At 37.9% G+C, this 19,096-nt stretch overlaps 1 protein-coding gene across 13 annotated transcripts in view; it reads left to right on the top strand.

The window, feature by feature from the left end:
- Positions 1-19,096, top strand: part of TANC1 (tetratricopeptide repeat, ankyrin repeat and coiled-coil containing 1) — a 94,856-nt gene that overhangs the window by 59,821 nt on the left and 15,939 nt on the right. For all 13 annotated transcript variants that reach the window (XM_075757441.1, XM_075757450.1, XM_075757445.1 and 10 more), the window contains 10 exons: positions 5,148-5,273; positions 7,455-7,736; positions 8,655-8,806; positions 10,073-10,304; positions 11,579-11,745; positions 13,772-14,379; positions 15,755-15,863; positions 16,081-16,203; positions 17,067-17,303; positions 17,971-18,156. In XM_075757441.1, the coding sequence (XP_075613556.1) occupies positions 5,148-5,273; positions 7,455-7,736; positions 8,655-8,806; positions 10,073-10,304; positions 11,579-11,745; positions 13,772-14,379; positions 15,755-15,863; positions 16,081-16,203; positions 17,067-17,303; positions 17,971-18,156 (2,222 nt within the window). The remainder of the gene's footprint in view (positions 1-5,147; positions 5,274-7,454; positions 7,737-8,654; positions 8,807-10,072; positions 10,305-11,578; positions 11,746-13,771; positions 14,380-15,754; positions 15,864-16,080; positions 16,204-17,066; positions 17,304-17,970; positions 18,157-19,096) is intronic.

Genomic DNA, 19,096 nt, shown 5'->3' on the forward strand with positions numbered 1-19,096 from the left:
GAACAGGTGACTTTTTTTTTTAAGAACTGTGTGAAATTCTGCCTTCTAGTTGAACCATTCATTCAGAAAACACAAGTCTGTTGAGTTGTGACTTTACCATTACTTTTTCTAGGTGTTGTGAAATAGACAAATCTCTGAAGAAGTACTTCTGACTTGAAATCTGTTAGTAGAGCCCATCAAATTCTAACAGTAATGGGCAATTTGCTTACATAAATGCAAGAAAAAATGTTCTGACAGTGTTCAGAAGCACAGGTGCCACATGTATGGCAGGAGCTTTAGCTAACTAAAAATTCAAAGCTAAAAAACTGGGTAAATGCAGAGTGAAGAAAACTTCAGTAATGAGGTTAGGGCTTGGGAGTTGGTGATTCCTAGAGGGAAGAGGGGAAGATGTTCATTCCAGGTAGAAAATATTGTCAGTAAAAGGGAGTATTTTTAGTATAAAGATGAAAAAAAAAAAAAAATGGATGCATGGAATTTTCTTAGTTTGATAAAATGTATAGGGGAAATATTGCTAGTAAACCAAATTTTGAAATTGACAATGGCAAAATTTTGGCAAAGAGCATGCTAGCAATTTTGATGAGAATCTTTTAAGTTCTGACAATACCACTTTAAATTTTGGAATGTTATAGATTGTAATATGAGCACTAGTTCTGTGTTTTCATTGTGAAGGCACAAACATGTTGGATCAGCTCAAAAAGAAACAAACATTCTCCATTTCATTTTCAAAGGAAGTATATAATGTGTTCCGGAAGAGTCCAACAAATTGTAATATATTGGAATTGCAACAGAAAAAGTTGTTAATATGCAGCTCAGTAAATGGTATCAAGAACTTAAGATTTGTCAGTAATAGTCAAAATCCAATGCTTTAAAAAAAAACCCCACAACAGTCCTACCTTTAGAATGTGTCATGAAGTGTCATGGAAGATACTGAAACATACAGTGCAGTCTTAATAAAGTTAATTTGAGGTTTTAAAATACCATGAAAGTTATTAGCACCTTGTTTCAAAATTCTGTGGCTGAAGGATTATTTTGCAGCAACATATTATGATGCGAATACAATAATGCCCAGATTCACAGAGGGAGAGAGAATACCATGGTTCTTCATGAAACGGCTCTTAGCACAGAGCAAAGCTTTCTGGCTTTCTATGTTTGTTCGTTAGAATCATCCTGTTGACAAAAGTGAATGTCTTACAGTGAAGATCAGCAAACAACTGTAATGAATTTGCATGTCTCTAGCTATTTTACATAGGTATGCTTTGAAAATAACTTGATTTATCTGTAATTTGCCTATTGAATGAGCTGAGCTATAGTTTTTATGCTCAGTGCAAATTGCCCCATGCCAAAGGAAATGTAGTATCCTGATCTTAAGTGTTCTAGTATGTGATAGTGCAGAGATTTTGGCTATAGATTTTTGTGAAATCTGTTGTGCTTTTAAGCTGTAAATGACTGTTTCCTGGCTTTTGAGTGCCAGTGCTAAATATCTGTCTTTAAAAATTGGGTACTTGTGCTACATGTGCAAGAAATCAAATTAATCAATCTGCAACGTCCTTGCAGATAAGAGTGACTGAAGAACTTTTTCCTAGATGAATATGGAATTGGAAGTTGTCACACCTCCAATCCTTGCTAGAGAAGCAGAAGTGTTGTTTTAGGAATCATTGAATTGTGTCGTGCTGTTACTGCTTTCCCTTTTATTATGTCTATTTATTCCTGTTTTGGAGTTCTGAGATGGACTGTAACCATGCCATGCTCCTGCTTTTACTTTTATCTTATGTTGTTATCTTCCTGAAGAAAACTTGCTAGTTCATGAACGTGACAAAGATGATATTCCAACTATGCATCATATGTCAAGCTCATGCATTCTGTTCTGATTATCATTTGGAGTATTTGTATTGCTTGCATGTGATTCATGTTTTTATACACATACTTAATCTGCATGTTCATTTAAAGCTAGTGCCTTTTGGAGATGGACACTAGTTTTGCGGACTCGAGGACATGATGAGGGAGGAAGTAGCAACCACCTTCTTTTCATGTATATTATAGCACTCCTGCATAAATTTTGGGGAATTTCACTGTGTACTAAATGGCTTTGTTGCCAAAGAGGACTGCATTAACTGCCCTTTCATTGTTTTAGCTGCCTGAAATACAGATCCTCAGATTTTAGCTTTGGCTTCCCATAGACTTATGAGTACCTGAGTTTTTGGAGTGTTAAAAAAGTGAAGACTATTTTAGGTTGTAAGGGGCCCCTGGAGGTTTCTGGTCTACCCTCTCACTGGAAGCATATTCAATTAGAACAGTTTGCTCAGGGACTTGTTCAGCTGAATGTTCAGTGACTCCAAGGATGAATATTCCACCATGTCTTTGGGCAGCTTGTTTAGGTATCCTCAGTGAAGTTTTTGTCCTTTATATTTAGTGTGCATTTCCCATGTTCCAACCTGTGTTCATTGCCTCTCATCCTGTTACTGTGCCCCTCCAGGAAGAGTCTGATTGTGGCCTCGTATTAGGTAAAGAGTGACAGTAAGCCGCTGCCGTAGCCATCTCTGTTCAGAGCTGAACAAACTCAACTCAAACCTCAGACCTCCCTCACAGTTCAATGCAAAGGAATTCTGCCCAGCCTCTCATATTTTTAAAGTGACATCCACAGGAGCATTGGCTTTTTTTGGCTCTAGCTTTTTTTCTAGTCTTTAAATTCTTTCATTTCATTGCTTTAGTATTCATTCATTGTGTTCAGGACTTCTTTCATTGCTGTAAATGTGGACTGGACCTTAATTTTCAGGCTGCACTTCTGCTCCTTTAGGACTGAATACTGTGACTCTGAACATCCTGTTGCAAACCCCATTCACATCTTACAACTTGGACCTGTACTTTTGATTTCCCTGCTTTACCTTGGGAAGCAATGGTATTCTGTTAATGCTCAGTAAGTCTGTATCTTTCTTATACTTGGGGAACCCAGAACTGGACACAGTACTCCGGATGTGGTCTCACCAGGGCAGAGTAGAGGAGGATGATTGCCCCCCTGAACTCGCTGGTAACGCTCTTTCTAATGCAGCCCAGGATGCTGTTGGCCGCCTTTGCCACAAGGGTACATTGCAGTCTTATGGTCAGCTTGTTTACCACCAGGACCCCAAAGTCCTTCTCTGCACAGCTGCTTTCTAGCCTGTCAGTCCCCATTGTGTACTGATGCCTGGAGTTACTCCTCCTCAGCTGGAGGACTTTGCATTTCTCTTGGGTGAACTTCATGAGATTCCACTCGGCCCAGTTCTCCAACCTGTCAAGGTCTGTCGGAATGGCAGCATAATCATCTGGCATATCAGCCATTCCTCCCACTTCTGTATCACCTGCAGACTTGGTGAGGTTGCACTCTGTCCCATCATCTAGGTCGTTAGTGAATCATAGAATGGTTTGGCTTGGAAGGAACCTCAAAGATCATCTAGTTCCAATCCCCCTGCCATGGGCAGGGGTACCCTCCACTAGCCCGGTTTGCCCAAAGCCTCATCCAGCCTGGCCTTGAACACTGCCAGGGATGGGGCCTCCACAACCTCTCTGGGCAACCTGTGCCAGTGCCTCACCACTCTAACAGTAAAGAATTTCTTTCTAACATCTAATCTAAATCAACCCTCCTTCAGCTTAAACCCATTACCCCTTGTCCTGTCACCATAGTCCCTCACCATCTTTTCTGTAGGCCCCTTCAGGTACTGGAAGGCCGCATGAAGATGTTAAACAGGATTGGACCCAGTGTCGACTGCTGGAGCACACCACTAGTGAATTGCCTCCCACTGGACTGTGTGTCACTGATCACAACCCTCTGGCCCATCCCTTCAGCCAGTTTCGGGTCCACCTCACTGTGCACTTAGATAACCTGTATTTCATCAGCTTGTCCATGACAGTGTTACGGGAGACAGTGTCAGAAGCCTTACTAAAGTGAAGATGGACAACATCCACAGCTCTGCCCTCATCCACCAAGCCCGTCACATCATCTTCTAATGGTTTGCATTGAAAGGGACCTCTAAAGATCACCTAGTTCCAACCCCCCCTGCTGTGGGGGACATCTTTTGCTAGATCAGGTTGCTCAAAGCCCCATCCAGCTTGTGTTCAGTTAAGAGCTCCTTGCTTATCTGTGCAGGCCTCCTACCATATTTGCTTTATTTCCTACTTTTCAGGATGGCCCTTTCTTGAGCTTGCAAGAGGTTATGCTTGAGTGTCAACCAGCTGTCTTGGATCCCTCTTCTCTCCAGGACTGTATGCCATGGGATTCTTCCAAGCAAACTCTGAAGAGATTGAAGTTCATGCTCCTGAAATCTGGTCTTGTGCTCCTGCTTTTTGCTCTGCTCTCTTTTGTTAGGATTCTGAACTCCACCATCTCATGGTCACTGCAGCCAAGACTGCCCTCAACTTTCACATCTATGACAAGTTCTTCCTTCTTTTTACTAGGTCCAGCACAGCATCTTTCCTTTTTTGGCTTTTCAGTCGCCTATGTCAGGAAGTTGTTGTCAGTGCACTCCAGAAATCTGAATTGCTCATACCCTGCTGTGTTGTCCCTCCAACAGATGGAAGATTTTGGATTTGATACCAATCTGGGAACTGCTTTTTTTTTTAATGTGAATATTCATTTGGTTTATTTCTGGTGAAAAAGTATATAACCCTGATATAACTTGGCAAATATGATCTCTGGATTTTCAGTTCTTCCTTTGTATAGCTAACATTTTGGTTTAAAAATTGAAGAAAATAAAAAATGTTAGGCAGAATTCTGTACCATTTGATACAAAAAGAATATAAATATTTCCTCACAGATGGTGTACTAGCAGCTAATATCTGAATCTGTTCCTAATGCGTCTGACCTCACTGATATGGTTGTTCTCATAGTAAAAAAGGAAACTGTATTAACATGAGAACTGTTTACCATGTGAGGAAGTTAAGGCAGACGTGACGGGAAAAAATCCAACTGAAAGGGGAAAAATCCAACTCAATCTTTAGTGAACTTGATTGAAAAGCATTTTGTAAATGTTATAACGTGAATGACTCCAACCACTGCTATTGTCTAGAAAAACTTATCTGTAAGTACTATGTCGAGGAAAGAACTGTAATAAATAATAACGCTCTTTGTAACTTATGCTGAGAGAAAAATAAGCTTCTATCCTTTAATACTCTAGCAACAAGTTCAACCAAACTGGAAGATCTGAGTTATTTGGATGGACAAAGAAATACTCCTTTACGCACTTCAATTCGCTTACCTTGGCACAACACTGCTGGTGGAAGAGTGCAGCCGGAAAGTAAAGGTATACATACTTACATCTGCATCTGTCTTGGCACAGTCATACAGTTCTTCAGTAGTTTTGTAACAGGGATGTTCTGTGATCTTTGTAAACACCCCCATCCCACAAAGTGTTTTTTTTAGAGTGCTCCTGACATATCACTCAACAGGTCTGAAAATAAGATGCTTGCTTACACTTTTTCCTGCATAATGCTGTGGTTTAGAAATTAAATGTATGGCTTTTAATAAGAAATCAGTATATTGTTTATCTAATTGTGCATGGGCAGAGCAGTGCAGATCATGTGAATCTCCAAACTGAAGTTGTGCAATACCAGTATTCAGGAACTGTACTGAGTATTTGCTTGACTGCCAGATTTTATCATCTGACATTCTGAGAAGAGTGTACTGCAACTTAAGAAATACTATGCTGAATTTAAAGTCTTCAAAAGGCTGTCATTAGAATTCTGTTTTAGGAAGAAAACTGGTCTAATACTACTAGACTTATTATGAGTAATATATATCTCGATATCTCTGGTCTTTTGAGTCTGAAAACAGCAGGTTTATGTTAAATGCAAGTGATACATGCAATTTTTTTTCCCTCCTCTTAACTGACTTAGTCATTTGCAGGCTCTGTTAATTTACCAATGTTGCAAAACGGGTGATTTAGACCACTTAAAGAACCAGTGTCAAAGGTATCAGCAAAAGTGGTTTTATTGAAATATGATGTTCTAAAAGTATGAGTTAACAAAGTTTGATGGCAAGGTTCACTCTGTCACTTACTGCACAGAGGATATAACAATGATTCAAAGTTACCAAGACAAAATCTTAGTGCACTGTAACACAAGGCTGTGGACAGTGTCAGTCACTTACAAAGATCTGCAGTGTGTGAGAGGTCTCTCCGCCTCGAGGAGCAACTTGAGAGGTGTCCCAGCTCAAGGGGAGATCGTCGTGCTGCCAGGCTGCAGAGCAGGGAGAGCTCAGCTTGCTTAGGCTGCCATAGTTATGGAGTAGAGCGGTTGGCTTGCAGTCAAAGTCCATGCAATGGGGAAGGTATGCAGCAGACTCCTTGAACCCACAGCTTTCTTTGTTCCTTGATAAATGAGTCTTGGAAAAGCCACCTGCTATTCATGTGTTAATCGCCTGATCAGGGTTCAGAGCTCATCTGCATCGATGCTGACTGTGCGCTCTGCTCCTTTGTGGGTTTCCAGAGAACAGACTGGAGCTAGAGGAGTTCTTGGCCCGGTTACAGCTCAGGTCTTTGCCTCCTTTGGAGCCTGATCCAAACCACTGCTAGTTTGGTCAAGGAGTTGAGTGCATCTGTCACAACCAATAACAATTAAAAGCAGAAAAATTTAAGCACATTCCTGGTAAAACTGATCTTGAGATCGTATATAGATGCTATGCTCTCCTCTTTTGATTTTTGTTTTTTCATAGTTGCAGATTAATGCTGAAACAGCATTTGTGCAACATTAGATTTGATTAATGAATCCTCAGAGCATTATATTAGTGAACATTATTACTTCTCTAAATTTTGATGTATTTTATGCAGCCACACCCAAATTGTTCTTCTCTCTATAAGTCTGGTCAGGCATTTGCCAAATGTATGTATTAAAGTAATCAAATATGACCACACTTTCAGCTGTGCTTTGTAATTTCTGTTCTTGTGGCCTCAAAAGTACAGGAAAACAGAGTAGTAATATTTTTTTTTACATTACTTTAAAAATATGGCAGTTTTTAAAGCATAAAAATTTATTTATTCTCTGTACCTTTTTCTATTTCTCTGTAAATATCTTTACAAATATGAAGACCTGACACTGAGATGCTCAGCAGTGTGTTCATTCTAAACTGAAAAATGTTTGGCACTTACCCATTTATAGAATTATTTTTGCATTTTTAAGAAAACTTTTGGATTCTGCCGCTTACTAACTCAAGTTCAATTGTAAAAAAAAAAAAAAAAAAAAAAAAAAAAAAAAAACCACAAATTATACTTGTAGCTTCTCTCTAGAATTTAATTCACATAGGAATTAGGGAGGTGACCTGAACTGAGCAAATCAGTCTTCATTGTTTTCATGATAAAAGTTCTAAGAAGTCTGATTATGAATGCTATTAACAAGGTCACTGAATGAACTGATCTTCTGAAACAGTACTGTTTGATTGCATGTCAAGTTTCTTCTAATAAAATTTTCTCCCTGCCACCTCTTCTCAGCTCGTTTCATCCCCTACAAGCCTCAAGACATTTTGCTGAAGCCACTGTTGTTTGAAGTGCCAAGCATAACGACAGACTCGGTCTTCATTGGAAGAGAATGGCTGTTTCAAGCGATTGAAGAAAAATTGAAGAATACTGATCCAGCAGAGAACAGGGGAGCTGTCATTACTGGAAATGTGGGATTTGGGAAGACTGCAATTATTTCACGGCTGGTGGCACTTAGCTGCCATGGAAGTCGCATGAGGCAAATAGCTTCAAATAGCCCTAATTCATCCCCCAAAAGTATGTTCCTTTTCTCAGTAATTGTTTGGGTTATTGTACTGATAACAAGAGTCAAATGTTGTTTGCTTTTTGGCTTAAGGCAGTTGGGCCTCATCAAGTCCTTGCCAAATACTTGTTTCCTCCAGCAGGAAAAGGAAAACTGTTAAAATTATATGCTTTGACAAATACCTTCCACATAATATAGTGTGGGCTCAGCCCATCAAAAGAGACTGTAAAATGGAGACAATATTTAGAATCTCTTCCTTCGGTCAGGCAGCATGTACCTCAACTCTAGTGGTAGCGTGATTTGTTCTCCCATTAGTTTGGAAAGAGAGAAGTGACATGTTTCTTCCCCACTGGGTACCGCTTTCTTTTCAGTACCACCTATTTTCCATAGAACTTCAGTAGAGGCAAGAATAAAGCTATGGAGAAACTCATTCTGTCCTCTACTGGGATCCATAGGATTCTGTCACCTGACCAATTCAGTGCCTATGTTAACTGGAAGGCTGGTGTGAGTTGTTTCTGCTACTTCCCCTGCTGACACTTCTATTATTATTATTATTATTAAAAAATAATATAATTTATAGATACAATAATAATGGTAAATTGTTTATATTTCCTAAGAGTTCAGTCATATAATAACTTGGTTTAAATGAGTCATCACATATGTCATTTTCATAAGGAAACTCTTCACATCAGCACAGTTTTGCTTTCAGTAATTCCAGTTTTGATCTAAAAGTCAGTTGAATTGTTTTAAAATTGTAAAGTTGCACATATATGCCTCTATAGATCAGACCAGTTGCAGGCTTCTTTTAATGCTATTGTTCAGTTTTAATTTATACTCTAGCAATAAAGATACTCCATGATGTTTTCCCATAAAACAATCTGCTATCAGTAAATTTGGTCTTTTTTTTTGTATTTGTTGCCTTTTAAAAATAGGTGGTGACTCCTGTCAGGAGATTCCCTTAAGTCAGTTATCCCTGTCTGCTCTTCCAACAAGTGGTACCAATACAATGAAGACTCTGATTTGTCCTGGTGCTCCTGAATACCAAAATCAAACAGGTGATTCTGTGAGACGCCTTGCTTCAAAGGTGAGTTTTCACTTATTAATAGATTTTCAGTAGGTCAGAAAGCCTCTAACCTGGGGGAGACAGTCCGCTCTGCAAAGCCTGCTGGGCACGCCCGTAGTCAGTTGTGCGAGAACAGGCAGTGACCTTGGACACTTCTGAAAGATGTGTACATTTCATAACTGATGAAATCAGCCACCTACCTTTTCTACCTTTCAGGTTATTACTTGAATTCTGCTTGACCTTAGAAAGAGTTACGTTAAAAATCTCACATCTGTTTTATGTGTGTATGGGAAGTTGGAATCGTTTACTTCCAAAAGGGGATGTATGTTCCCTACAGGTAGATGTTCAGTGTACCTTCCAAAAAGCAAAATTCTGGCAAAAGAAAGAAGATAAAATGTTTGGTCTGTGTATAATCCATCTATATTCTATGATACAGATTGAATCTGAATGTAGTCTTTCTGTTTTCCATCCTCTGCGAGTCTGAAGTAAGCAATTAAAAGTTATTTTTGCATTAGATTATTATGATAAGTGTTTTAATATTTGCCTAATTAGTAAAAATAATTAAAGTCTGAATTGCATACTTTATGCAAATAGATGTGAGGAAAACATGAGGTTATTGTTACAGTCTTTAAGTTGATGTGTCTTATTGGGAAACAACATTGAGAGCCACTAAAGTACAAACTTTTTATTTACTGTGAACACTGTTTTCCTTGTGGTTTGATTTCTTTTTCAAAGAAATATGACCTATGTTACATTTTATTTTTAAGTAGTACACACCTTTGCAATAATCAGAATAAAGCCAGTTGTCCTCTTTCTCTGTTTGCTATGTAAGAATGTCTTTAATAGCTGCCATTTACTTTTGCCTAATGATGATCAAATTAGTCCATGGGTCATTACAGTGTGTGACACAATGTTGTTAAATTATAGCTAATAAGTTGCTTAGTTAGAGCCTAAAGTTATTTTTCTTGTACTACTTAGTTACTTAGCCAGTTACCCACTGTATCGAAATGGCATGAACTCACATTACTATGTTTTCCTGCTGGAATCCGACATTTTGATTTCTTTTCCCCTTTGAATGCCCTACAAGTTCAAAATGTATTTCACTGTCTTCCTTTCAGTGTCTCTGACACAGGCCATCTGAGACCAGTTGCAGAGTTAGATAATTATTCTAACATTGAAAAATAATTTGTAGTGGAAAGAGAAATTTAGTAACACTTTATCATAATTGGACTAACTAGTAACTAAAATATTGAAGGGATAACACTTTTTTTCTTTTTAATTCCCCAGGTTGTTGCTTATCACTACTGTCAAGCTGACAACACATACACGTGTCTTGTCCCAGAATTTGTGCACAGTATTGCAGCTTTACTTTGTCGTTCAAATCAATTAACAGCATACAGAGATCTTCTAATAAAAGAGCCTCACTTACAAAGCATGCTTAGCCTGAGATCTTGTGTCCAAGATCCAGCAGCAGCTTTTAAAAGGGGAGTGTTGGAACCACTTTCAAACCTCAGGAAAGGTAGGTTAAGCAGGAACCGACTTGGAAAGTGAATCTAAACTGCATAACAAGTGAGAAAAAAAAAAAATCCAAGAATACGTATTTTAATGCTCTAAGAGAAACAAATAAACCAGAACGTTCCTGGAGAAAGGAGAAACATACCTTAACTGTGGTAGTTGTTAGTAACAATAATAGGTAGGTTGTGAACAGTTGTTTCATGTTTTAAAATAAAATTCTATGAAACTTATTAAAGATCATGGAAACTTTTTCTTTTTTTTTTTTTTTTCCCCTAGAAAAGTCAAGGGTAACTGTGTAGCTTGAAGGGTGGCACGTTTGCATTAAAGGATTTTGTTTTCAGATGCTTTTGAGTTTTGTGCTTTTTGTTTTGTAATTTTCTGTGCCTCAACACCTGCAAAGTGGCTGGATTTTTTGCTTGCTTTTAAAATTGATGCGGCAGTTTTCCAAGAAAGTGCGTAACAACATGATTTTCATACTTAAAAAAACCCCAACAAACTAGCAAACTCCTCCTTGAAAACAGCTAGCTTCACAGTATATGCCAGCTTGAGCAGGTACTTGATACATGGCAAGACGGAGGAGATTTGCTCATGTGTGAACAGAGCATGTGTCATTCCTATGAAAACTGGTTTGCAGTTCTTGAATTTCGTTGCCAGTCAACAAAATTCCTGTGAAATCCATTGGAAAATCTTATGTTTACCCCTGGAATTTTCTTCCTTAACAAGTGCTCAAAATGAATATTTCTAGTTTCTCAAGCTGTTGCAAAATAACCCTTTCTCCTCAGAACTGAAAGTGTAAACCTATACCTTTATGATTTTTGCAAATTGTAAACTTTTTTTGTTTGGTAAGTCAAATAAATGATAAGTAAATAGCTAATCAATAAAAGCAATGTTAACTTATAGTTTAAACAATCTACATATGCCTTCTTCCCATATCCATGCATCTCTTAAACTAACAGCCTTGTTTAATCTTTTAACTCTTTTTAAGAGTTTAATCTTTTAACTCTTTTTAAATCAGTTGTGAAATAGATACATAATAATAGTGCAGTAAAAAACACTGTTGTAAGTGATTGCTTCCACTTTTTATCATTTTATGCCAGTGATGTTTTCTATCTCTAATGTTGTTTTTAGTCTCCTAAATAATGCTTAAGTGCCTTAAGATGTATTGCTCTGCATAAAGATACATTTTTATTTCTTGATGTTCAAAATTTGGGGATGAAAATATTTCACTTAATAGGAGACATTGTATTCATCCTTTTCTTTTTTGTTTTCATACTTCAGAGCGGAAAATTCCTGAGGAAGACTACATAATTTTGATAGATGGTCTAAATGATGCTGAATTTCATAAACCTGATTATGGTGACACACTTTCTTCATTTATCACGAACATAATCTGTAAGTTTCCTCCTTGGCTGAAGCTCATTGTGACTGTAAGAACTAACTTCCAGGTAAAAAGACCTTTTTAACTTCTTTTCTTACCCTCAAAGACTAAGTGATCTTTGGTGCAGCTGCATTATTACGAAAAATACTGGGTTTAGAGGAATTCTAAGTAAAGTCTCTTGGACTTTTTCCTTCCTTCCCTTGTTGTTGCATGTTTGTTTACAGTGCACAAGTGTGATATGGGAGGCCTTTTTTGTTTTGAATCGCTTTCTTGAGTAGGATAGTGGAATTGATAATACAAGAAGTGGTGAAATCAGAGTATCTTTCCTTGGCCTTCAAGAGTGAAATGGGCAAATGAATGATTGAAAGCTTTAAAAAAAAAAAAAAAAAAAAAAAAAGTAATTAGAAGCCGATAGTGATTTTCCCTTCAGTATTTACAAGTTAGAGTGTATTTCTGCTAGTACTAAGTTCTGAATTTCTACTTTTTAGGAAGGGATAAGCCACAATTCCACTATCTATGTTGATAAGATTGATTTCTGGCCTTATTGTCATTGATGTCTTTGCATCTCTTCATCTGTTTGCTGCCTCAAGACTTCTGGTTAAGACATTTTGACAGAATTAAGCAGCAAAGAGATACTTGCAGAAATCCTCAGAGTGTTTAAGTGAGGCTATACAGAATTCCAGTTTTTCCGTGCTGGACAGCAATGTTCTGAACAAAGTTCTGGTTTTGTTTTCAGCACTAGTCGGGCTGTTTTAAGATAGTCGCCTTCAGTTCACTTCAATTTAAAAAAAGAAGGCCTGTCTGTTTTAGTCTTTTACCATATCTCTGAGATAGGACCTTTTATATATTTTGACAGTGCTTGAGATACAGCTCTACCAGTCCTATACTGCTGCTTGACTAGGCAATCCTCATTCTCAAAGAGGAAAACTTGAAGGAGGACCGAAGTCCAGCTCTGTAGTAGCTGTTTCCTAATGCGATTGAGCGTGTATCTGGACAGAAGTAGGCAGATGGCTCCAGAGTTGCTCTGTGCACCACGCTGATGAGGTGCAAGACAGTGCTGATGTGAAGTTTAAACTGAAGGAGGGGAAATTTAGATGAAATCTGAGGAAGAAATTCTTCCCTGTGAGGGTGGTGAGGCCCTTGTACAGGTTTGCTTCAGTACGGCCTTCTAAGAGTTTACTTCCTATCTCCCTTCTTGCCACTAGGACTGTAAGCATTTAACTGGCTGAGGAGCTTAGTTCTCAACTAAATTTTTATTTTTAGCAATGGATTTCTGTAGTAGGGACTGTTTCCTCTCTGGAGAAGTGTGTGTCTGTGATCAAAATGTCTGACTAGCCTGAAAATTCAGCTTTTTGAAATCTAAGTAACTACTTTAAAGTGGAATAGAGAGTTCCTTTTTGTGCTGTGAAAGTGTTGAGAAGTTTGTTAAACTCTTCTGATATATGCCTGTCTGTAAGAAGCTTTAGGTCTTTTGGATCTTTATTTACATAAACATAAATGTGTTCTGTGTTACATAAACATAAATGTGCTTAGGTAAACCTGTTGAAGTGTCTGACTGTGCCATACTTGGTACTTGCCTTGAACTAAATGGGGCTGTATCTGTGTGGATGGTACCTTTCTGGTACATGGTTACTGGAAGATGTGACAATGAGGAGATTCTGTTCTCTCTTGTCATTTATGATATTTCTTAATAAGTCATTCCTTCTTAATAGATCATTCCTTCTACCTCCACCCTTCCCCTGGCCTGTCTTAGGGTCCAATTCTGGTAACTTTTCTGTTCCCTTAATTTTGAAGTGATCATTTCCATAGCTCATCCCCTTCAATTGCCTTGCTGAGTTTGGTCAGTAAAATATTTGAGATGTTCCTATGAAAAATAATGAAACGTAGAAATATTGTTCTGCCTGTTATCAGGGGACAATATTTGTAAGGCCGTTGCAGAGATACCAAATGTCTTTTTAATCTGTCTGGTATTCATTGCAGAAGAGAAATATAGCAAAGATGCATTGTTAAGTTTTCAGTGCTGGAATACTATAATGCCTATGTGGTTGTTTGGTTTTTTCCTTTCTTTTTTTTTCCCCCTCTCTCCCTCACAGGAAGTAGTAAGTTCACTGCCTTTTATCGCAATATCCCTGGACAATTTTCCAGACAACAAAGAAATTCATGATGACTTGAATGCTTATATTCAGTACAGAATTAATAACAGCCAGGAAATTATGAACAACATATCTTTAAATGGAAAAGCTGATACAGCTATTATTGGGAAAGTGAGTAACCACCTGACCATGAGAAGCCTGGGATCTTATCTCTATTTGAAACTCACTCTGGATCTTTTCCAAAAAGGTCACTTAGTAATCAAAAGTGCAAGCTACAAGGTTGTTCCAGTGTCTCTATCAGAACTGTACTTACTTCAGTGCAATATGAAGTTCATGACAAACTCTGCTTTTGAGCGAGCCCTGCCAATATTAAATGTGGCACTGGCATCCCTACATCCCATGACAGATGACCAAATTTTCCAAGCTATTAATGCAGGCCAAATAAATGGTGAACAACAATGGGAAGACTTCAGCCAAAGGATGGAAGCCCTTTCCTGTTTTCTGATAAAAAGACGTGACAAAACACGTATGTTCTGCCATCCTTCCTTCAGGGAATGGCTTGTTTGGAGAGCAGATGGTGAAAATACCGACTTCTTATGTGAGCCAAGGTAAATGAAACCTGCAGTAAATCATGTTCAAATAACTGCAATTATGTTTTATATAATTGGTTGCAACAATTGATGAAAGCAGAGAGTAATGCCTAATTTTTTCTAAAATGAAAGCTTTTATACATTTAGAGGTAGACTTGACCAGAAGTATCAAAGGTTACAATGCGTAATTGATTTTGTAGAATTTGCATTTGACTTTGATGCCTCCATGGAGAAATGAATGTACTATGTTGCTATTAATATAGCAAAATTGTTGAGAGTTATGTGCAGCAGCACCTTGTCTATTTAGAATGCAGGAACAGAAAGAACAGATCATTTGGGCTCTTCTAAACATAAACATACTAAGACATTTTGTTTTATAATTATATCCTCTTGGCATTGTTTCAGTTTGTTCCATCTAACCTTCTTTGACTTAGCATGAATTAGTTAAATTGGAGACAATAAGCTGTTACTGTACGTGCACATTCTTGCAGTCTGCATCTTCCATTTTTTTTCATGTTCTTCAGGGGTTTAGTTTTTTCATTTTTACAAAAGAATAAATAATGCTGACATTTAAAATTGTCACCAACCCAAGACTTCTCTGTGCTTTTGAGTGGATTTAACAAAACCAGTTCATTAGGTGGAATTATCAGGGTTGCAGACTGTTTGGCCCCTCCATTTTCCAAGGTTGCTATCTGCCCCTGGGGCCATTGAATACCTGATGTGCGGTGCATGCTCTGACAGAAGCTGGAGGGTTGCTTAGTCTTACTTAAAGCTTCCCTTTTTGAAAAGTTCTGTTCAGTAACCTCTGAAGATGAGGTGAGAAGCCCCCTGCAACTTCATCCCCCAGAAGACTAGTCTAATTAGTGTACGGTTAACTGCCCAGTTCAGCATATAGTCAGATTAATGAATAGTATATGATAACCCTGTTTTCTCAGGGTTATGACATTTCCACTGTTTCCTGGAACACTGACCACTGACTACTGTAGATGTAGAATTACTAAACACACATTTTATCTCTAATTTCAAAAGGGTTCAGATATTCTACTTATAAAAGGATAGGGTTTTATCTGAGGTACCTGTAGTTTCTGAGTGCAATGAAACAAGACAGAAGGGGAGCGGTATGCAAGTCAGTGTCCAAGGCTGCATTGGTTCTGACATGGGCCTCTTGTGAGGTGGCAGTAGAGAAATATTAGGAGTGTGTTTCAACTTTGAAATCTGTCTTTTTTTCCTCTTTGCATTATTTCATTATGGAAAGAATTTTATTTAGACATAATGGTATGTTTCAGTAGTCTCACAAAGAAAGTTGAGCTACTATGACAGCCATACAGATGTGTTAGGATATTTACTGAAAGTATAGTTATAAAAGCAGTTTTCTCTTCATCCTTTTTACTAGGAGTGGGCATGCTCTACTGGCGTTCATGTTTTCTCGACAAGAGGGAAAGTTAAACCGCCAACAAACTATGGAACTTGGTCATCATATACTTAAAGCTCACATTTTTAAGGTAAAGCTTACAGCTTAATAGGTTTTATGAATTATTTATATGAATGCATCTTAGAGATTCTCCTCTGAGTTGCTATAATAATTTGTTAGAAGCTTTTGCAAAATACTTGGTAATGCTAACAAACAAAATTGTTACTTCTCTTTACACTGATGAGATGTAGATATAAATAGTATTTCTAATCCTACAGAGAGATCTCTTGTTATATCATTTCTGTTAGGGTCTCAGTAAAAGGACTGGAATTTCTTCCAGTCATCTTCAAGCCTTGTGGATTGGTTATAGTACTGATGGACTGTCTGCAGCCCTTGCTTCTCTGAGAAATATTTATACACCCAATGTGAAGGTAAGAAAATAAGCATTCATGTACAATCTGTGCTTCATCTGCCACTGTTGCTGTAACTCTGTTGATGACTGTTGAAATTAATGTAACCCTTTAGAAGAAAAAAGCCACCACTATGCATCTGTAACTGAACTCCTTTATAACAAGTCTTCATGTACTTTAAGTTGTTAATTCCAATTCGGTTTTCCTTGATAGTTCTGATGGAAAGAAGGGTTTCACCCTGATTCTGATGCAGCTGTGCTCTGTAGCATAGATAAGCGTGTGGATGCATTTTCAGGGGGTCACATGCACCACCTGATTTGCTGCGCAGACTTCAGCCATATTGTAGGGAATATTGAAGGGAATTGTAAAACTGGAAATACTGTGAGAGTGAAAGGATGTAAAATGCCGGAACTTTGCACTGTTATTTGTGTCCCTGGATTATGGATAGGGAAATCCAAGTTGACAAGTTGCAATTTTAGCCAACTGCTAAGCCATTTGATTGGAAATTTGCATGTACATGCTCTGATAAGTTTTTTGAGATTGCTTTTTATGCAATCTCGTTCTCCATTAATGGAGTCAGTTACATAAATCTGCGGAGTAACAGCAAGTCACACGGATTAAATTGTGGTGAGAGAGCAGTGAGTTTCAGGGGAGAGGTGAGTCTTCTATTAGGAGTACATGATTCAGAAATACAATAATCTATTTGCTAACAGATGACTTTAAACTTTCATATTGCTGTATATGTGATAAAGTCGATGTCTGCCAATAAAATCTGCATCAAAATTAGGGAGCAACATATGAATACCTGAATCAAGATGTCACAGTCTCTTAATAAATTCAGACAAATTTGAGGAAAAAATTGTTTTGTTTAATTTGAACTTTAGGTGAGTCGGCTGCTGATCTTGGCAGGAGCAAATGTGAATTACAGGACTGAAGTACTAAATAATGCTCCAGTGCTGTGTGTTCAGTCGCACCTTGGACATGAAGAAGTGGTCACTCTTTTACTAGAATTTGGAGCTGCTATTGATGGAACTTCAGAAAATGGGATGACAGCACTTAGTTATGCAGCCGCTGCAGGTCACATGAACATAGTTTCGCTGCTGTGTAAAAAAGGTGCAAAGGTAAGCTTATGCACAAGGATTGCAACATTTGCAGCCAAAAAAAATCATGCAAAGGCCTAAGAAAACTGTTGTTGATTACATAAGTATATAATTAACACACGTAGACTTGGGGCAGGGCGGCGGGGTAGGCCACAACATCTACACAGACTTCCATGAAGTATTTTCCATGTGCCACTTTCAAAACCCTCTGGCCCATCCCTTCAGCCAGTTTTGGGTCCACCTCACTGTGCACTTCAGTAACCTGTGCTTCATTGACTTGTCCATGACAATGTTATGGGAGAGTGTCAGAAGCCTTACTAAAGTCGAGTTGGACAACATCCACAGCTCTGCCCTCATCCACCAAGCTCATCACCTCATTGTAGAAGGCTGTCAGGCTGGTTAAGCATGATTTCCCCTTGGTAAGCCCATGCTGTCTACTTCTGATCACCTTCTTGTCCTTGTCCTACATGTGTTTGGAAATGGTTTCCAGGGTTAGTTTTTCCATCGCCTTCCCAGCAACTAAGGCGAGGCTGTTTGGCTGGTAATTCCCCAGATCTTCCTTCTTGCCCTTCTTGAAGATAGGAGTGACATTTGCTTTCTTGCAGTGTGCAGGAGCTTCTCCACTCTATGGTCTTTCACTAGACTTAACTTTGAATTCTTTTTTCCCTCCCTCCCCCCCCCAATGCAGGCTGATGATGTAGACAAGAAAGGCCAGTGTGCTTTGGTCCATAGTGCATTGAGAGGGCACTGTGATATCCTTGAATATTTGCTCAATGTTGTTTGGATAACTCCTTCCCAAGAACAAAATTCACTAACAAAAAGCCAGGCACTGCAACAAGCTCTAACAGCAGCTTCCAGTATGGGACACTGTCAGGTAGGTTGATAGTTCAAATATTTCCAATACTGTTTGAATTTATTGGAATTGTACAACAGTGCTTGCAGCTATTTTTGAGAGGTTTGGAAAGCAGAACTATTTAAACTTCTGATACTTATAGTAGTATGCATTCTTAGCAGCTGTTTTAAATGTGGTAGTTAATTATCCAACAATATTATTTGCTTCAGGATTTGTTTATATGTAATTTTCTGGCTACTTTTTCCTCTCTGTTCTTAAAAGTTGTCCTAGATCTCTAGTGGTAATGATAATATTCTGTATCAGTCATCCACCCCAGTATGTTTCTACTTGAGGTTGATTTTTTTTTTCATAGTATAACAAACTGTATATTGCACATACTTGCACATGCTTAACTTTTTAACCTAATGCACATGTTGAGTTACGGACTTCAGCTTATTTCAGCTTAATGTCACTTAAGACAGAAATTTGTGGTCGTATGTATGTATATGGTAAAGGAAGTGTTTGTCAGTATTACAGTATTATTCGGTAAAAGGAACACTAAAAGTAGACATAAGAAATACTCAAAATGCTTTAGATATTTAGGTAATGCAAGTATGTCTTCTCTTCATTGGTTAAATAAATCTTGACCTTGATACAAAAGTAATCGCTAAGTAAAGATACTTGAATAAAGATCACACTAGGCTGATGGAATTTCCTGTGTATGTATTATAAGTGATGTGCCAAAAGCGGAAACTTAAAATCTCTTCAATAAAACCATTTCAATATTTACTTTTTTAAATCTATTTTTAATTGCTATAAGATCAAGAATCTGATCTTTAAAGTTGTTCCCATGATTCAAACATATAATAAATTAACTGTACATAGACATTTCTATGATATGTAAGCCGTCACTGTCTCGCAATATAAATTTAAGGATTCTGAATTATGATTAACTTGAATTAATGGATAATTCCTTCACTGT

This window comes from Balearica regulorum, chromosome 6, assembly GCF_011004875.1.
Source record: "Balearica regulorum gibbericeps isolate bBalReg1 chromosome 6, bBalReg1.pri, whole genome shotgun sequence".
Taxonomy (NCBI): domain Eukaryota; kingdom Metazoa; phylum Chordata; class Aves; order Gruiformes; family Gruidae; genus Balearica; species Balearica regulorum.